General features: G+C 41.1%; 2 protein-coding genes across 2 annotated transcripts in view; one reads left to right on the forward strand and one right to left on the reverse strand.

Annotated features, from left to right (window-relative positions):
* Positions 1-141, reverse strand: part of LOC132377431 (collagen alpha-5(IV) chain-like) — a 212,931-nt gene extending 212,790 nt beyond the window's left edge. The window contains exon 1 of the mRNA XM_059943694.1: positions 15-141. Coding sequence (XP_059799677.1) covers positions 15-71 — 57 coding nt within the window. The 5' untranslated portion in view covers positions 72-141. The remainder of the gene's footprint in view (positions 1-14) is intronic.
* Positions 142-349: 208 nt separating this feature from the next.
* Positions 350-15,394, forward strand: part of LOC132403298 (collagen alpha-5(IV) chain-like) — a 352,062-nt gene continuing 337,017 nt past the window's right edge. Inside the window, exons 1-4 of the mRNA XM_059986755.1 lie at positions 350-487; positions 1,729-1,806; positions 1,913-2,063; positions 2,180-2,222. Coding sequence (XP_059842738.1) covers positions 2,002-2,063; positions 2,180-2,222 — 105 coding nt within the window. The 5' untranslated portion in view covers positions 350-487; positions 1,729-1,806; positions 1,913-2,001. The remainder of the gene's footprint in view (positions 488-1,728; positions 1,807-1,912; positions 2,064-2,179; positions 2,223-15,394) is intronic.

Consider the following 15,394-nt stretch of genomic DNA (forward strand, 5'->3'; position numbering starts at 1 on the left):
GAAAGGGCACTCACCGCCTGCGCCAGAGTCAGAATGGACAGTGTCAGAAGCGCACAACTGAGGGCAGACATTCTGGGGGTCAGCGTCGAGCCACTCGCATTATGATCCGCTCCCCAGAGTGCAGAGCTGTTACTGGAGAGACCTCCGACTGTCTGAATTGAATCGTGGAGCTACGGGACTGCACAATTTCTTCACTCAGATGTGACTGCCCCGCCTCCGTGAGCCGCTGGGACTCACTAAGACTAACAGAGTTCCTCCAGCATTTTGTGCTTGTTACCTGGTTTTCCCGGTGCGGAGCGACGGAGGAACATTTCCAGCGACAGGGAGGCGTAACGGCTTCAGAACTGAGGGGTTTGCTGGAAGACGCGGCGACCCTTGTCAAGCTGGACGCTGTTTCTTTTTCAAATTCTGCGCTGGAGGTTTGCGGGGAATGGCAGTGAACCGGGATCTCAGCTCCCAGATCGTCGAACGGACGCCGCTGCATCCTGTAAGTCATTGATCTGTACTATACGGGAAACAGGTCGTTCGGCCCATCTCCTCCATGCCGACCAAGTTCAATTTGCCTCGCGAGTATCTCCCTAAACATTTTCTACCCGTATACCTGTACGGATGTTTTTAAAATATTTTAGTATCAGGATCTTGGCGGATTTAAAGAGTCATAAGACCCATAAGATATAGGAGCAGAAATAGGCCATTTGGCCCATCAACAGCTCCGCCATTTCATTATGGCCGATACATTATTCCTCTCTACCCCAATCTCCTACTTTCTCCCCCATCCCTTCATGCCCTGACCAATCAAGAATCTATCAATCTCTGCCTTAAATATTCATAAGGATTTGGCCTCCGATGCTGAATGTGGCAAAGAATTCCACAGTTTCACCTCTCACTAGCTAAAGAAATTCTTCCTTATCCCCGTCAAAAGGACGCCCCTCTATTCTGAAGTTGTGTCCTCTTCCACCAGAGGAAACATCCTCACAGTATCCACTCTATCAAGGCCTTTCACCATTAGGTAATTTTCAATGAGGTCACCCCTCATTCTTCTGAATTCCAGTGAATACAGGCCCGGAGCTATCAAATGCTCTTCATATGACAAACCAACAATTCCTCGAATCATTTTCGTGAACCTCCTTTGAACCCTCTCCAGTTTCAGCACACCCTTTCTGGGATAAAGGGCCCAAACCTGCTCACAATACTGCTTTTATAAAGTCTCAACATTACATCCTTGCTTTTATATTCTACCCTTTTGAAATGAATGCTAACATCGTATTTGCAATCATCACCACAGACTCAACCTGTAAATTAACCTTTAGGGAATCCTACACAAGGACTCCCAAGTCCCTTTGCTCCTCAGATTTAAAAAAAAATCTCTCGATTTATTTCTTTTGCCAAAGTGCATGGCCATACACTTCCCGACACTGTATTCCATTCTCATAATCTAAGTACACTGTAGTCTCTCTACTTCCCCGAAACTACCTGCCCCTCCATCTACGTTCGTACATCCACAAACTTTGCAACAAAGCCACCTATAGCCCTGCTCTCTTGACCAACACACTTGTCATTAATCTCCCTGGAATCTTTTTTTACTGTTCTGAATCTTTTTCAGCCACGCTGCAAGATCTACATTCCGGAGCACAGCATCATACATTTTATGTCACGAATTTTAAAAATAATTACCGATCAATTAATTTTGTTTTTATTTTGTAATAATTTGCGTTTTTTTATTTGTAGATTTCTATATACTACGCGCATGAATGGCACTCATGAAGTAAGCGGGAGCACGCAGTTATTCGGGAAGTGGCGGCCGAGGTACAAAAAAAAGTGTTCTAGTTTACTTTGTCACAGGTTGTGTTATAATCAGGAAATGTTTCTTTATGAATGACAATTGCTATTTTCTTCTTGCTTCTTTTTAAAGGTTTTTTTTAAGAAACCAGAGGTGTAAAGATTGTGAGAGACTGCAAATTCCAGGAACCAAGAGAACCGAGGAACAGACGGCTGATTTGAATGGCGCTGACGAGAGCCATCCACACACCTTTTCTTCAGATTATCTCTGCCAGCACTCTTCGGTGAGGAGTTGGCTTATTTTTACATACATCTTATTTTGGATATATATTAGTTAATTATCGAACTTCCGATCAATAACTTTTAATAAGCACTATTTTATTTTTCCTTAACTGAACAGGTTACTTTTGGTAGAATTCGTGTTATTCTGGGGAGTTCACGGGGTAAGTGAACGGCAGAACAATCCAGTGGGAATAATGGACGATTAGATTGAGTTAAAACTAAATCACATCTCGTGCTCATAAAATATTCAACAAAGGTTTAATCTGCTTTGCAGTCATCACTGTAAAAAGGAACCTTTTGTTTGTTGGCTTTTATTTTTTTTAAAGGGTTCACATTGGATAGAAAGTAAAATAAACAATTTTGACATTGAACCTATTAGTAATGTAAAATTGTTCTCATCCAAAACTATCCTTAGCAGGTATCCTAATGGTCATGAAGCTTCGTTCACTCCTCTCCTCTGACCAATATTAGCTCTGTATCCAGGAATTCAATTTAAAATTCATCCATTACTTTTAAACTCCTGGTAACATCTCTTAGTTCCTTTCATTAAATCAGTCCTGTCCATTATACCTGAAATCCATGTAATTGGTGCCTCTTGACAATTCCAAGATTTGAGCTCGCGGCTTCTTCCCCAGTCTTCTCCTCTCTTCTCTCATCAGAGTTACTCCTTAAAATCTACCCCACTGACAGTGTTCTAACATTCATTTGGGTCTTGTGTCAAACCTCTCCCAATGATATTCAAGGTACTGTAAATTATTGTTGTTTGTTGTTTTAATCCTGAATGAGGAAAGGTGGTTGGAATTTATTGCTGAGACAATCGCAGATCTATTCATATGAAATTATGCACTGACATAACTATTGAACAACAACAATTGTCAATATTATTGCAAATATGATAGTAATTTGTTGGCTTAATGCTTATATTTGGAGTTAGCTGTAAAACGGTTTGACAAATGTGTTGAAATGTACCTGGAGATGGTGTAGAATATTGTACCTTGTTCTGGAGTTTAATTCTAGTGTAAGCATTATACTCTTCTGAATTCTTGTGGGGGTAGCACGCAACTGTGGCTCAGATCATTGAGAAAGCTCTTTAAAGTGTCATGAGCACGTAGAAAGGTTAATGCGTTTTGTATTTAAATATTGTACTCTTTGCGAGATACTTGTGGTTTTCTACATCTGTGGCTCTGCCAGGTGTTTTTGAGCCTGGTTGCACGCAATAATGTACCTGCTAATGTACCTGCTGTTCAGATTGTATTGAATTCGTTTTGACTTTATTATTTAGAACTTGACAGAATTTAATACTGGTTTCCATAAAATTAATTTTAGTCTTGTCTATGTTTCTTTTGGGGTTTATGCAGAATTCAAGATATCAACGTAAATTTTATTATGGAATCATAATCAGGTTTATTATCACCGGCATGTGATGTGAAATTTGTTAACCCAGTAGCAGCAGTAGTTCAATACAATACATAATATAGAAGTAAAACCAAACAAACAAAATAAAATAACAATAATAATAAGTAAATTGATTACAGTATACATATATTGAATAGATTTTAAAATTGTGCAAAAAACAGAAATACTGTATATTAAAAAGGTGAGGTAGTGTCCAAAGCTTCAATGTTCATTTAGGAACCGGATGACAGAGGGGAAGAAGCTGTTCCTGAATCATTGAGTGTGTGCCTTCAGGCTTCTGTACCTCCTACCTGATGGTAGCAGTGAGAAAAGGGCCTGCTCTGGGTGCTGGAGGTCCTTAATAATGGACGTTTCCTTTCTGGGACTCCACTCCCTGAAGATGCCCTGGGTACTTTGTAAGCTAGGATCCAAGATGGAGCTGACTAAATTTACGACTCTCTGCAACTTCTTACGGTCTTGTGCTGTAGCACCCCACCCCCCATACCAGACAGTGATGCAGCTTGTCAGAATGCTCTCCACGGTACATCTATAGAAGTTTTTGAGTGTATTTGTTGACATACCAAATCTCTTCAAACTCCTAATGAAGTATATTCACTGTCTTGCCTTCTTTATAACTACATTGATATGTTGGGACCAGGTTAGATCCTCAGAGATCTTGATACCCAGGAACTTGAAACTGCTCACTCTCTCCACTTCTGATCCATGAGGATTGGTATGTGTTCCTTCGTCTTACACTTCCGGAAATCCACAATCAGCTTTTTCGTCTTACTGACATTGAGTGCCAGGTTGTTGCTGTGGTACCATTCCGCTAGTTGGCATATCTCACTCCTGTACACCCTCTCATCACCACTTGAGATTCTACAAACAATGATTGTATCATCAGCAAATTTATAGGTGGTATTTGAGCTGTGCCTAGTCACACAGTCATGAATATATAGAGAGTAGAGCAGTGGGCTAAGTATACACTCTAAGGTGCACCAGTGTTGATCGTCAGCAAGGAGGAGATGTTATCACCATTCCTCACAGATTGTGGTCTTCTGGTTAGGAAGTCGAGGATCCAATTGCAGAGGGAGGTACAGAGGCCCAGGTTCTGCACCTTCTTAATCAGGATTGTGGGAATGATGGTCTTAAATGCTGTGCTATAGTCAATGAACAGCATCCTGACATAGGTGTTTGTGTTGTCCAGGTGGTCTAAAGCCGTGTGGAGAACCATTGAGATTGCATCTGCCATTGAACTATTTATGGCGATAGGCAAATTGCAGTGGGTCCAGGTCCTTGCTGAGGCAGGAGTTCATTCTAGTCATGACCAACCTCTCAAAGCATTTCATCACTGTAGATGTGAGAGCTTTCAGCCAATAGTCATTAAGGCAGCCCACATTATTCTTCTTAGGCACTGATATAATTGTTGCCCTTTTGAAGCAAGTGGGAACTTCTGCTCCTAGCAATGAGCAGTTGTATATGGTGACATATATGCATCCCTGAGATTAAGTTCCTGTGGAATACTCAGTTTATCTATATGATATTAATTATAACAGAATTCATGAAAGATCAACTGGAGTGCAGAAGACAACAGAGTGTGCAAATGCAAATATAAGTAAGTAGCAGTGAATAATAAGAACATGAAATAATTAAATAAAGAGTCCTTAAAATGAGATCATTGGTTGTGGGAACATCTCAATGGATGGACATGAGTGTAGTTATTCCTTTTGTTCAAGAGCCTGATGGTTGAGGGGTAGTAACTGTTCTTAAACCTGGTGGTGTGAGTCCTGAGGCTCTTGTATCTTCTATCTGGTGGCAGCTGTGAGAAAAGAGCATGACCTGGGTGGTGAGGATCTCTGCTGATGGTTGCTGCTTTTCTATGACAGAGTTTCATGTAGATATGCTCAGTGGTTGGAATGGCTCTATCCATGTTATACTGGGCCAAATCTACCACCTTTTTTCTTTCTTTAAGAGGTCTTGCATGCTGTTCCATTTTACTAGATTTTCCTAGATTTATGCCTTTTGTAAATCATATTCTATATTTTCATATAATGTAAAAAGAGACCATTTGGTCCATTATGTCCATGCTATCTTTTGGAATAATCCCATCAATCTTCTATCCTCCATTTACTTTCATTGAAGTCACAATAGTACAGCATTGAAATAGATGCTTTCATCTGTTGAGTCCTTGCTCACAATCGAGCCCCAATCCACACTCAACATTTCACCATGGTAGTGTAGCCATGGTAGTGTAGCCGACACTATTACAGCTCAGGACTTTCCAGACTTGATAGTTTATTTCTAATGCCATCTGCAAGGAGTATCTGTACACCCTCCCTGTGGAATGTGTGGGTTTCCCTGGGTGCTCTGGTGTCCTGAGATCATTTAGAGCTAATTGGTTTAGAACATAGAAATCTACAGCACATTACGGGTCCTTCGGCCCATAATGTTGTGCCAACCATGTATCCTGTTCTAGAAGCTGCCTAGAATTACCCTACCACATAGCCTGTGTCCAGCTTCACCACCATCATCGGCAGTGCATTCCATGCACCCACCACTCTCTGTGTGGAAAAACTTAACCCTGACATCCCCTCTGTATCTAATTCTAAGCACCTTAAAACAGTGCCCCCTCATGTTAGCCATTTCAGCCCTGGGAAAAAGCCTCTGACTATCCACATGATCAATGCTTCTCATCATCTTATACACCTCTATCTTATACATCTCATCCTCTGTCTCTGGGGTGGCAAAGTTCAAAGGGCCATAAGGGCCTACGTCACGCTGTATTGACAAATAAATAAATACAAAATTCCTTTTTTTCTTGATATTTCCATCAACTTCTAGATTCTACTACTCATCTACATGCACAATTTGCAATGGGTTGTGGGAGGAAACCCACGTGCCTTTGGGTTGTGGGAGGAAATCCACCCAGTCCCAGGTGAATGCAGACTTTGCACAGACTATGCATGAGGTCAGGCTCGAGTTCAGTGATAATAGCTCTACTTGAGCAGCTATAAAGCCCATAAAATGAGAGCAGGGTGCTGTTTTTCTTTCTGTGACTCTATGCTATTGCATTTAAACTTTGATCAGAATGAAAACAGCTGCTGTAGGCTTCAAAGGGTGTGTGAAGCTAGTTAAGGTTAATCTGATTGTCATATTTCTGTCCCTTATCCTGCTTCATATACAGATAATGGCAACATTTGCTGAGGACACATGGGGACTAATTTCTTCAGTTTGCTCTCTTTCTGCATAACTTCACCAATCCTACCAGGTCTTCAGTATTTAGGCTGGCTTGGGGTGTGAGCAAGATGTCATGGGCAAGAAAAGGCTTTTTGCTAGCACAGCATTTGATGTACAGGGGCTACTAAAATGCCCTGATGCACAAAAATGGATTAGGGGTCCTAATTGTCCCCAGGATATGAGCACAAATCAAGAAACACTTTGTCATTGTTTTGAATTGGGCCTATTTATTGAAACAGTAAGAATACAGAGATACTGAGATTTAAGTTTCTGTGATGTTACTCTATAAATTATGTATGAACTTTCCTATTGAGTGCAGCTGAGGCTTGCTTCCAAGACTGAGTGGAAGACATTGAGAATGAAGACATGGGAAAGGCAGAGAGAGGTGGAAAGGACAAAATAGGGTAGAAGTAGTGTGGAGAAATAATTAGTGAAATGTTCTGGTGATTGTGGTGCTTTCAAACCTGGTGGATAGGACATGGTTGCATGGATCTGGTATAATAAGTAAAAGGCATGAGGAGTGTGGGCTGGCGTATATAGCTGGAATCAATTTTCCCATTTTTGGGCAAGTGATTTGCAAGTCAGGACAAGGACGTTGAAGTGAATTTGCTGTATAGCAGAAGCCATTGGGGAAGATGTTAAAGTTAATGTGGTGTTGAGCTGCAGGCAGTTTGAAAGTGATAGTTAAAAGACTGTGCTGCAAATTAACAGTAGAACTAGGAAATGATGGAACTATCCCTGACCCTGTAAAGCTAAACCCTCATTGTGAACTACTTGCTGAGTACATTGGCTGATTTATACAAAGTAAGTCATCAGATGCAGAATTAGTTAAGGTCACAGCACAATACTTTATTGTATGAATATCTACTGCACCATAAGGTTACACTATAATCAGTAACATGGTTTGGAAATAAAGTAACCAGAATCTTAATATTTAGTTCTTTGTAATAGACATGTCTCATGAAAAGGACTGGCTTGTAAACTCCAAGATGTGTGTATATATATATCAGCAATTGTGATAAGTTTGTTTCATACCACTATAGTTCCTAGAAACAGACTTCAATTTATCTGTTACTGCTGAACTGAAAATTAGAATCACAGACTTGTTCCAGCAGGACATGTCATTCATCTCATTGATCTGTCCCAGAACTGGAAAAGGATTTGCCATTATTTAAGCTTTGGGGTATTTTTGTTCAGATTAATTTGAAGAATAGCTACAATCCATTAATTAGATTCCAATTAATTCTAATTCATTTGAATGGTATTTTCAACTATAATAATATTGCAATTCTTGCTAAACTTGTTAGCAAATATAATCTTAAGAATGCATGACATATCTTACTTTTAGAAAGGCTTGACATAGCATTTTGGACATTTAGTAAGGGATTGGGTCAGTCTGTCTGTCTTTGTTGCAACATTTTGATGATGGTCACAAATTGCACTAACAGTTGTCCATCCATGAGTGTGTCAGATTCATGTATTTTTCTTGAAATACAATTGTTTCCAGTGGAGATGATGCCCTTTCAGTGCTTATAAACATATTTTATTAAGTATTTTAGTTCAATCCAGAAATGCGTGATGTAATTTGTAAGTTAAAGTGTATTTAGATGACAATTGCTTTAAGAAATTGAGGTGTTCGATCTCATGGTGTTTAAAGTGACTAAGTGATTCGGATCAGATTAATCACGTTTGACACAGCATTAGGTGATAAGCTGTATCTTAGTTACAGAATGACAGAGGCACAACACGGAAACAAGCTCTTCAGCCCACTGAGTCTGTAGCGATTATCAAACAATCGTACACTGATCTCATGTTTTTCCCTCCATGTTCCCATTAACTTCTCTCAGGTTCAAGCACTCACCTTCACACTAGGGGCAATTGACAGTGGTCATTGACCTACCAATCCACATTTGAGTGGTAGGGGGAAGCAGGGGCACTCCAAGGAAATCCACACAGTCACAGAGAGGACATGCCAACTCCACATGGACAGTACTGGACTGAATTCGGTCGCTGTAGTAACAGTCCCACTAAATATGCCACTTGGCCTGCCAGATACTTGACGTAACTCATTAAGGACGGCTACTGTAACGAGCAACACAATAACGCTGGAGGAACTTTGCAGGTCAGAAAACACCTATAGAGAAGAACAAACAGTTAACATTTTGGGCTGAGAAAAGAAGGGGAAAGAAGCTAGAATAAGAAAGTGGGGGGAGGGGATGGAGTACAAGCAGGCAGGTGAGGGGTGAAGCCAGGTTAGGGAGAAGGTGGGTAGGTGGGGAGGAGAGATAAAGTGAGAAGCTGGGAGGGGACAGCCAGAAGAGGTAAAAGGCTACAGAGGATGGAATCTGATCGGAGAGGGCAGTGGGTTGTGGAAGAATGGGAAGGAAGAGGAACATCAGAGAGAGGCAATAGGCAGGTGAGGAGAAGAGAGGGGTAAAAACGGGGAATGAAAAATGAGAGAAGGGGAAAGGGGGAGATATTATCAGAAATTAGAGGAATTGATGGTCACGCCATCTGATTGGAGGCTACCCAGATGGAGGTGTTGTTCCTGAGAGTGGCCTCAACGTAGTAGTAGAGAAGTCCAGGAGCAACACTAGGAGATAGAATTCAAGTGAGTGCCCATTGAGAAAACATGACTTGTGGATGCCGTGGACAGAAGGAGGGTCTTCGACAAAGTGGTTCCCCAGTCTACAATGGATACACAGGAGGCTGCTGTACTGATATGCTTAATAACTTAATGAGCTCACCTTCTTTATCAATGGGTAATACAGTTTACCAAATCATGTGTAGCGTCTCAGTTATATTTAAGATCACTTATTAATTAATTAAACAGTCTCGATACGTACAGAAAGGATCATGATAAATATGCAACACATTGTCAATGATTTATATCGTGCCATGATACGAAGAGACTAGTAACTGTTCTTGTGGTCATGTATTCTTGAGATGAATGTTCATTTAATTGGCTTATAACAAAAAAATCAATTATTAAAAACAGTGAACTTAGTGAAGGATTGTGTTTTTTTCTCCCCATTATTGGTGTCATAAAGTCATAGAAACAAACCCTTCGGCCCATCTAGTCCAAGCCAGCCTGGTCTTCTGCCTAATCCCATACCTGAATCCAGATCATAGTTCGCAATACCTCACTCACCCAAGTACTTTTCCTAACTTCTCTTAAATGTTAAAATGAACTAGTTTTGCTGGCAGTTCATTCCACAATTGCACAGCCCTCTTACTGAAGAAGTTCCTCCTCAAAACCCCTTAAATATTACACCTTTCACCTTAGACCTAGTCTCACCCACCCTGAGGGGAAAAGTCTGTGAGTATTCACCTGATCTATACCCCTCACAATTTAGTCCTAGAAAAGGAGTTCAGTGATGTTCCAGCATTGGGAAATTTAAAACTGCCCTATATGATGATCAATGGTACATGTAAAAAGTGGCCCAGCCAAATGGTATTGTCAAAAGTCAAAAGCAGATGGTCAAATTCTGAAATAAAAATGAAACGTGGGAGCTTCTCTGCAAATTGGACAGAAAGATGGAGTTGATATTTCATGTTGAATACCTTTCATTAGTGCTAGTGATAAGAGCTTGTTTCTTTGTGACCCAGATGGGCAAATTTTCAGCGGAAGAAATTCAAAACTAGCATGTGGATTTTGGGAAATTTATCTGGTATGAACTGGATTTTCACGTCTCCATGTTGGTGCTGTACAAGTCTATGAGTCCGGGTGATATTTTTGCAATAGAGCTATTCCAAATAAAGTGGGCCTTATTGCAGTTTCCATACATGTTTGTGCCTGTATACCTGTCTCCTAAAAGTCTAGCATGGAATAAGTTATCGGACAAAGTAAATCAAACATATCTTTTTGGATGATAAAACCATATGACATAAGAGCAGAATTAGGCCATTTGGACCATCAAGTCTTTTCTGAAATTTGATCATGGCTGATTTATTTTCTCTCTCAACCCCTTTCTCCTGCACTCTCACCATAACCTTTGGCAACCTTACTAATCAGGAACCTATCAACCTCTGCTAAGTATACCCCCAATATCTTAGCCTTCATAACCATTTGTGGCAATTAATTCCACAGAATCAACACCCTCTGGCTAATGAAATTCCTCCTCATCTTTGTTCAAAAGGACACCCGTCCATTCTGAGTCTTTGCCCTCCGGTCCTAGGCGTGCGCGTTCTCTCTTACCCCCTCTCTTCCCCCCCTCTCCTCCCCCCCTCCTCCCCCTCCTCCCCCCTCTCTCCCCCCCTCTCTCCCCCCTCTCTCCCCCCTCTCTCCCCCCCTCTCTCCCTCCTCTCTCCCCCCTCTCTCCCCCCTCTCTCCCCCCTCCCCCTCTCTCCCCCCCTCTCTCTCTCTTTCAATATTCAATAGGCTTCAATGAGACTCCCCCCACCCCCCATTCTTCTAAACTCCAGCGCGTGCAGGCCCAGAGCCATCAAAAGTTCCTCACAAATTAACTTTCATGCCTGGGATCATTCTCATAAATGTCCTATGAATCTTCTCCAATGCCAGCACATCTTTTCTTAAATATGGTGTGCTGAACTGCTCACAGTGCTATAACTGTAGTCTGACCAATGCCTTATAAAGCCTCAGCATTGCATCCTTGTCCATTGGGAATGAAAGCTAACGTTACATTTCACAGTGATATAGCACATGCTGTTGTCAAATGCATAACTAGAAAAAAATGAATAAATGGAAGTGATTTCCATGGACCTTGTGTGGAATGTGCATTCATTTTGCAGTTGTCAGGCACGGGAAAGCCAGGGTCCATCTGCAACATTCTTAAAGCTTGGAACACGAGAGAGCCTGTAGATACTGGAAATCCTGAGCAACACATACAAAAAGCTCAAGAAACTCAGCAGGTTTGGGGGCAGCATAACACTCGTACAGCACCGGTGACCTGGGTTCAGTTCCTGCCACTGTCTGTAACAGAGTTTGTATGTTCTCCCCTTGGCTGCATGGGGTTCCTCCAGGTACCCCGATTTCCTCCCGTCTTCCAGATATGTACGGGTTAGAAGGTTAATTGTCCAACAGGGGTGGCTTAGGCTTGTTGGGTCAGAAGGGCCTGTTACAATGCTTAATCTCTAAATAAACTATTAAAAATACGTGAAACAACATCTATGGAGGGGAAATACGCAGCTGACATTTCAGCCTGAGTCCCTTCACCGGTTCTATCACATAGCTTCCTATTTCCAGAGTATTATTGGGCTTAGTATTAAACTCTAAGGACAGGATACCTAAAGGTGCATTTTGTTCCCTTGACAAAAAAATGATTAAGGGAGATATGTTTTAATATAAAAAAAGTTTGATTAAGAGATATTGGAGCAGACTTAAGTCCTTAGCACATGACTGAACATGTTTAATCATGTGCATACAGTATTTTTCAAAACTCCAAAGAGGCTTCCAGGGGATACAGGCAAGCAAAGTAGTTGAGCATGGCAGATGGAATACCGTGTAGAAAAATGCGAGCTCATCCACTTTTGTTCCCAAAGCAGAAAAGAAAAATATTTTCCAAAAGGTGATGAATGGGAAATGGTGATGTTCAAAGAGACCAAGATGTTCCTGGACAGATTGAAAACTAACATGTCTATGTAGCAAGCAATTTGGAAAGTATATCGAAAGCTGCCCTTGATTACAAGAGGGTCTTCCATGGAGGAGTAAATATGCCTTAGTGCAATTATGTAGAGGCTTAGGGATAACATGGATGGAGTATTGTGTAAAGATTTGGTCTCCTTGACTAATAGCACTCTTAAGTGTGTTCTAACCAGAGTTCTAGAGAACTGCAACATACCCTAATGGTTCTTGAGCTCAATCCTCAGTTTAATGAAGGCCAGCACATCATATATCTTCTTAACCAGCCAAACAATTTGTGTGGACACCTTGAGGGATCTATGGATGTGGACCCCAAGATCTCTCTGTTCTTCCACACTGCTAAGAATCCTGCCATTGATTCAAGCTTGATCTTCCAAAGTGGATCAAGATGAGGTAGTAAATTGCATTAGACACTGGCTTTATGGGAGAAGCTAGAGAGTGGTAGTAGAGGGTTGTCTCTCTGTCTGGAGGCCTGTGACCAGTGGCGTGCCACAGGGATCAGTGCTGGGTCTGTTGTTTGTCATCTATATCAATGATCTGCATGATAATATGGTTAACTGGATCAGCAGATTTGCAGATGATACCAAGACTGGGGGTGTAACGCACCACAAGGAATGCTATCATGGTTTACAGAGGGATCTGCATCTTCTGGAAAAATGGACTGAAAAATGGCAGATGGAAGTTAATGCAGCCAGAGTGATGTGTTGCACTGCGGAAGGACTAACCAGGGTAGGCCTTACATGGTGAACGCTAGAGCACTGTGGAGTGTGGTAGAATAAAGGGATCTGGGAATACAGGCCCATAATGTGCTGAAACTGGTGTCACAAGTCAATAGGGTTGTTTTTTAAAAAAAAAGGTTTTGGCACATTGGAATTCATAAATCATTGTATTGAGTACAGAAGATGAGATGTTATGTTGAAGTTATATAAGATGATGGTGGGGCCTAATTTGGAGTAATGCATGCCATTTTGGTCACCTTCCTACAGGAAGGATGTAAATAAGGTTGAAAGATCAGAGAAGATTTACAAGGATGTTGCTGGGTCCGGAGGACCTGAGTTATAAGGAAATTTTGATAAATTAGGACTGTATTCCTCGGAATGTAGAAGATTGAGAGGAGATTTGATAGAGGTATACAAGATTATGAGGGGTATAGATAGAGTAACTGAAAGGCTTTGTCTACTGAGGTTGTGTGAGACTACAGGTATTGGTCATGGGTTAAAGGTGAAAGGTGAAGAGTTTAAGGAGAACATGAGGGGGAACACCTTTGCTCAGAGGATTGGGAGAATGTGGAATGAGCACATGTCATCCATGTGAGTTTGCTTTCAACATTTAAGAGAAGTCTGAATAGGTATATGGATAGCAGGGGTATAGAGGGATATGGTCCTGATGCAGGTCAATAGGAGTAGGCAGTTTATATGGTTTCAACATGGAGTAGATGGGCAGAAGGGCCTGTTTCTTTGCTGTAGTTCTCTGACTATGACATCACACTTTTCCAGATTGATTTTCCACCCCACTGTTCATTCTGTCTATATCCTATTGTAATCTACAATAACCACCTACACTTTCCACAATACATCCAACCTTTGTGTCATCTACAAACTTACTGACACACCTCTCCACCCAAGTCATTTATATATAAAAAAAACAAAGAGCTGGGGTCTGGAACAAATCCCTGCAGAGCATCACCAGTCAGGTTGGTTGCTGGGTTGGTAAATTTGTTGTATTCTGATGGATAGAATATACAAGGGGTGATTGATAAGTTCATGGCCTAAGGTAGAAGGAGTCAATTTTAGAAAACCTAGCACATTTATTTTTCAACGTTGTTCCCTCCTACATTTACACACTTAGTCCAGAGGTCGTGGAGCATACGGATCTTGGACCTCCAGAAAGTGTCCACAGGTGGGTGATTGATAAGTTTGTGGCCCAAGCTGGAAGGAGATGAGTTATACAGCTCTCGTTACATGCACATGCAGTTCAACTCTTTGAGTGATTATGCAGAAAGTTTGAAGTTAATAACTCATCAGGGGTGATTGTTATGTTCGTTGCCTAAAGTAGAAGGAGATGAGTTACTAACTTCAAACTTTCTGCATAGCACTCAAAGAGTTGACCACATGCTCCACGAGTGCTGGACTGTGTGTGTAAATGTAGGAGGGGACTATGTTGAAAAATAAATGTGATAGGTTTTCTAAAATTGACTCCTTCTACCTTGGGCCATAAACTTATCAATCACCCCTCATATAAGCCCTGTGTCTTCTTGAGCTTATATAAATGAGAGGTGATCTCTGATTATGGACAAATGTGAAGTGATCCCATTGAAACTCATTGCAGGGTGGATACAGGAAGGACGTTTTCCCTGGCCCAGTCATCTTTTGCCAGGGATGACTTTCTTGGAATATAGATAGAACACTTAGTACTGATTGGATGTGCAGTTTCTTCACTTAAAGGAATCTTTGGAATTCTTTATGTTAGAGTGTTGTAGAGGCTCAGTCACTGAGTTTGAGGACAGTGGAATTTTTGATCTGAAGGAAATTGTGGGATATGGGAATGAACAGGAAAATAGAACTATAGACTGCCAGGATGGAGCAGGCTCAAAGGGCCAAATGACCAAATCTGTTCCTCATGCTCATGAGTGCACAATTCCTGAAATACCCCATTTCTGCTGTAGTGTTGGACTTTTTCAAATGGGACCCAGATAAACTTCAACCAGGTTCTGACTGAGTAATGAAGATATAGGGATGGAAAAGCCATGGCTTGCTCGACAACCATTACAAGTCATCACATTGTAAGGAGCTTTCACTTAAAGAAAAAAGTGAAGGGATGTGTTGAGGAAAGAACAATTTGCTCATAGTTCATGAAATGAATAGTCTTGGTGGATCAATTAGCTTATAGTTTTTCTCTGATTTCTCCCTCTTCATCTTTGATTACACATTGTTTCTGATACAGTTTTCTTTTACCTCAAAAATGAAACAATTAAATAGTAATTTTATTTAACTTCCCAAATGGTGGGGAAATTTTGCCACAATCGTTATGTTTTGTAACTTCAAAACATTAAACTAATCGGAAGTAAAACAAGGAGCCGAGATAAGCGAGTCTAACTTT

This window comes from Hypanus sabinus, chromosome 2 (genome assembly GCF_030144855.1).
Source record: "Hypanus sabinus isolate sHypSab1 chromosome 2, sHypSab1.hap1, whole genome shotgun sequence".
Classification (NCBI taxonomy): Eukaryota; Metazoa; Chordata; class Chondrichthyes; order Myliobatiformes; family Dasyatidae; genus Hypanus; species Hypanus sabinus.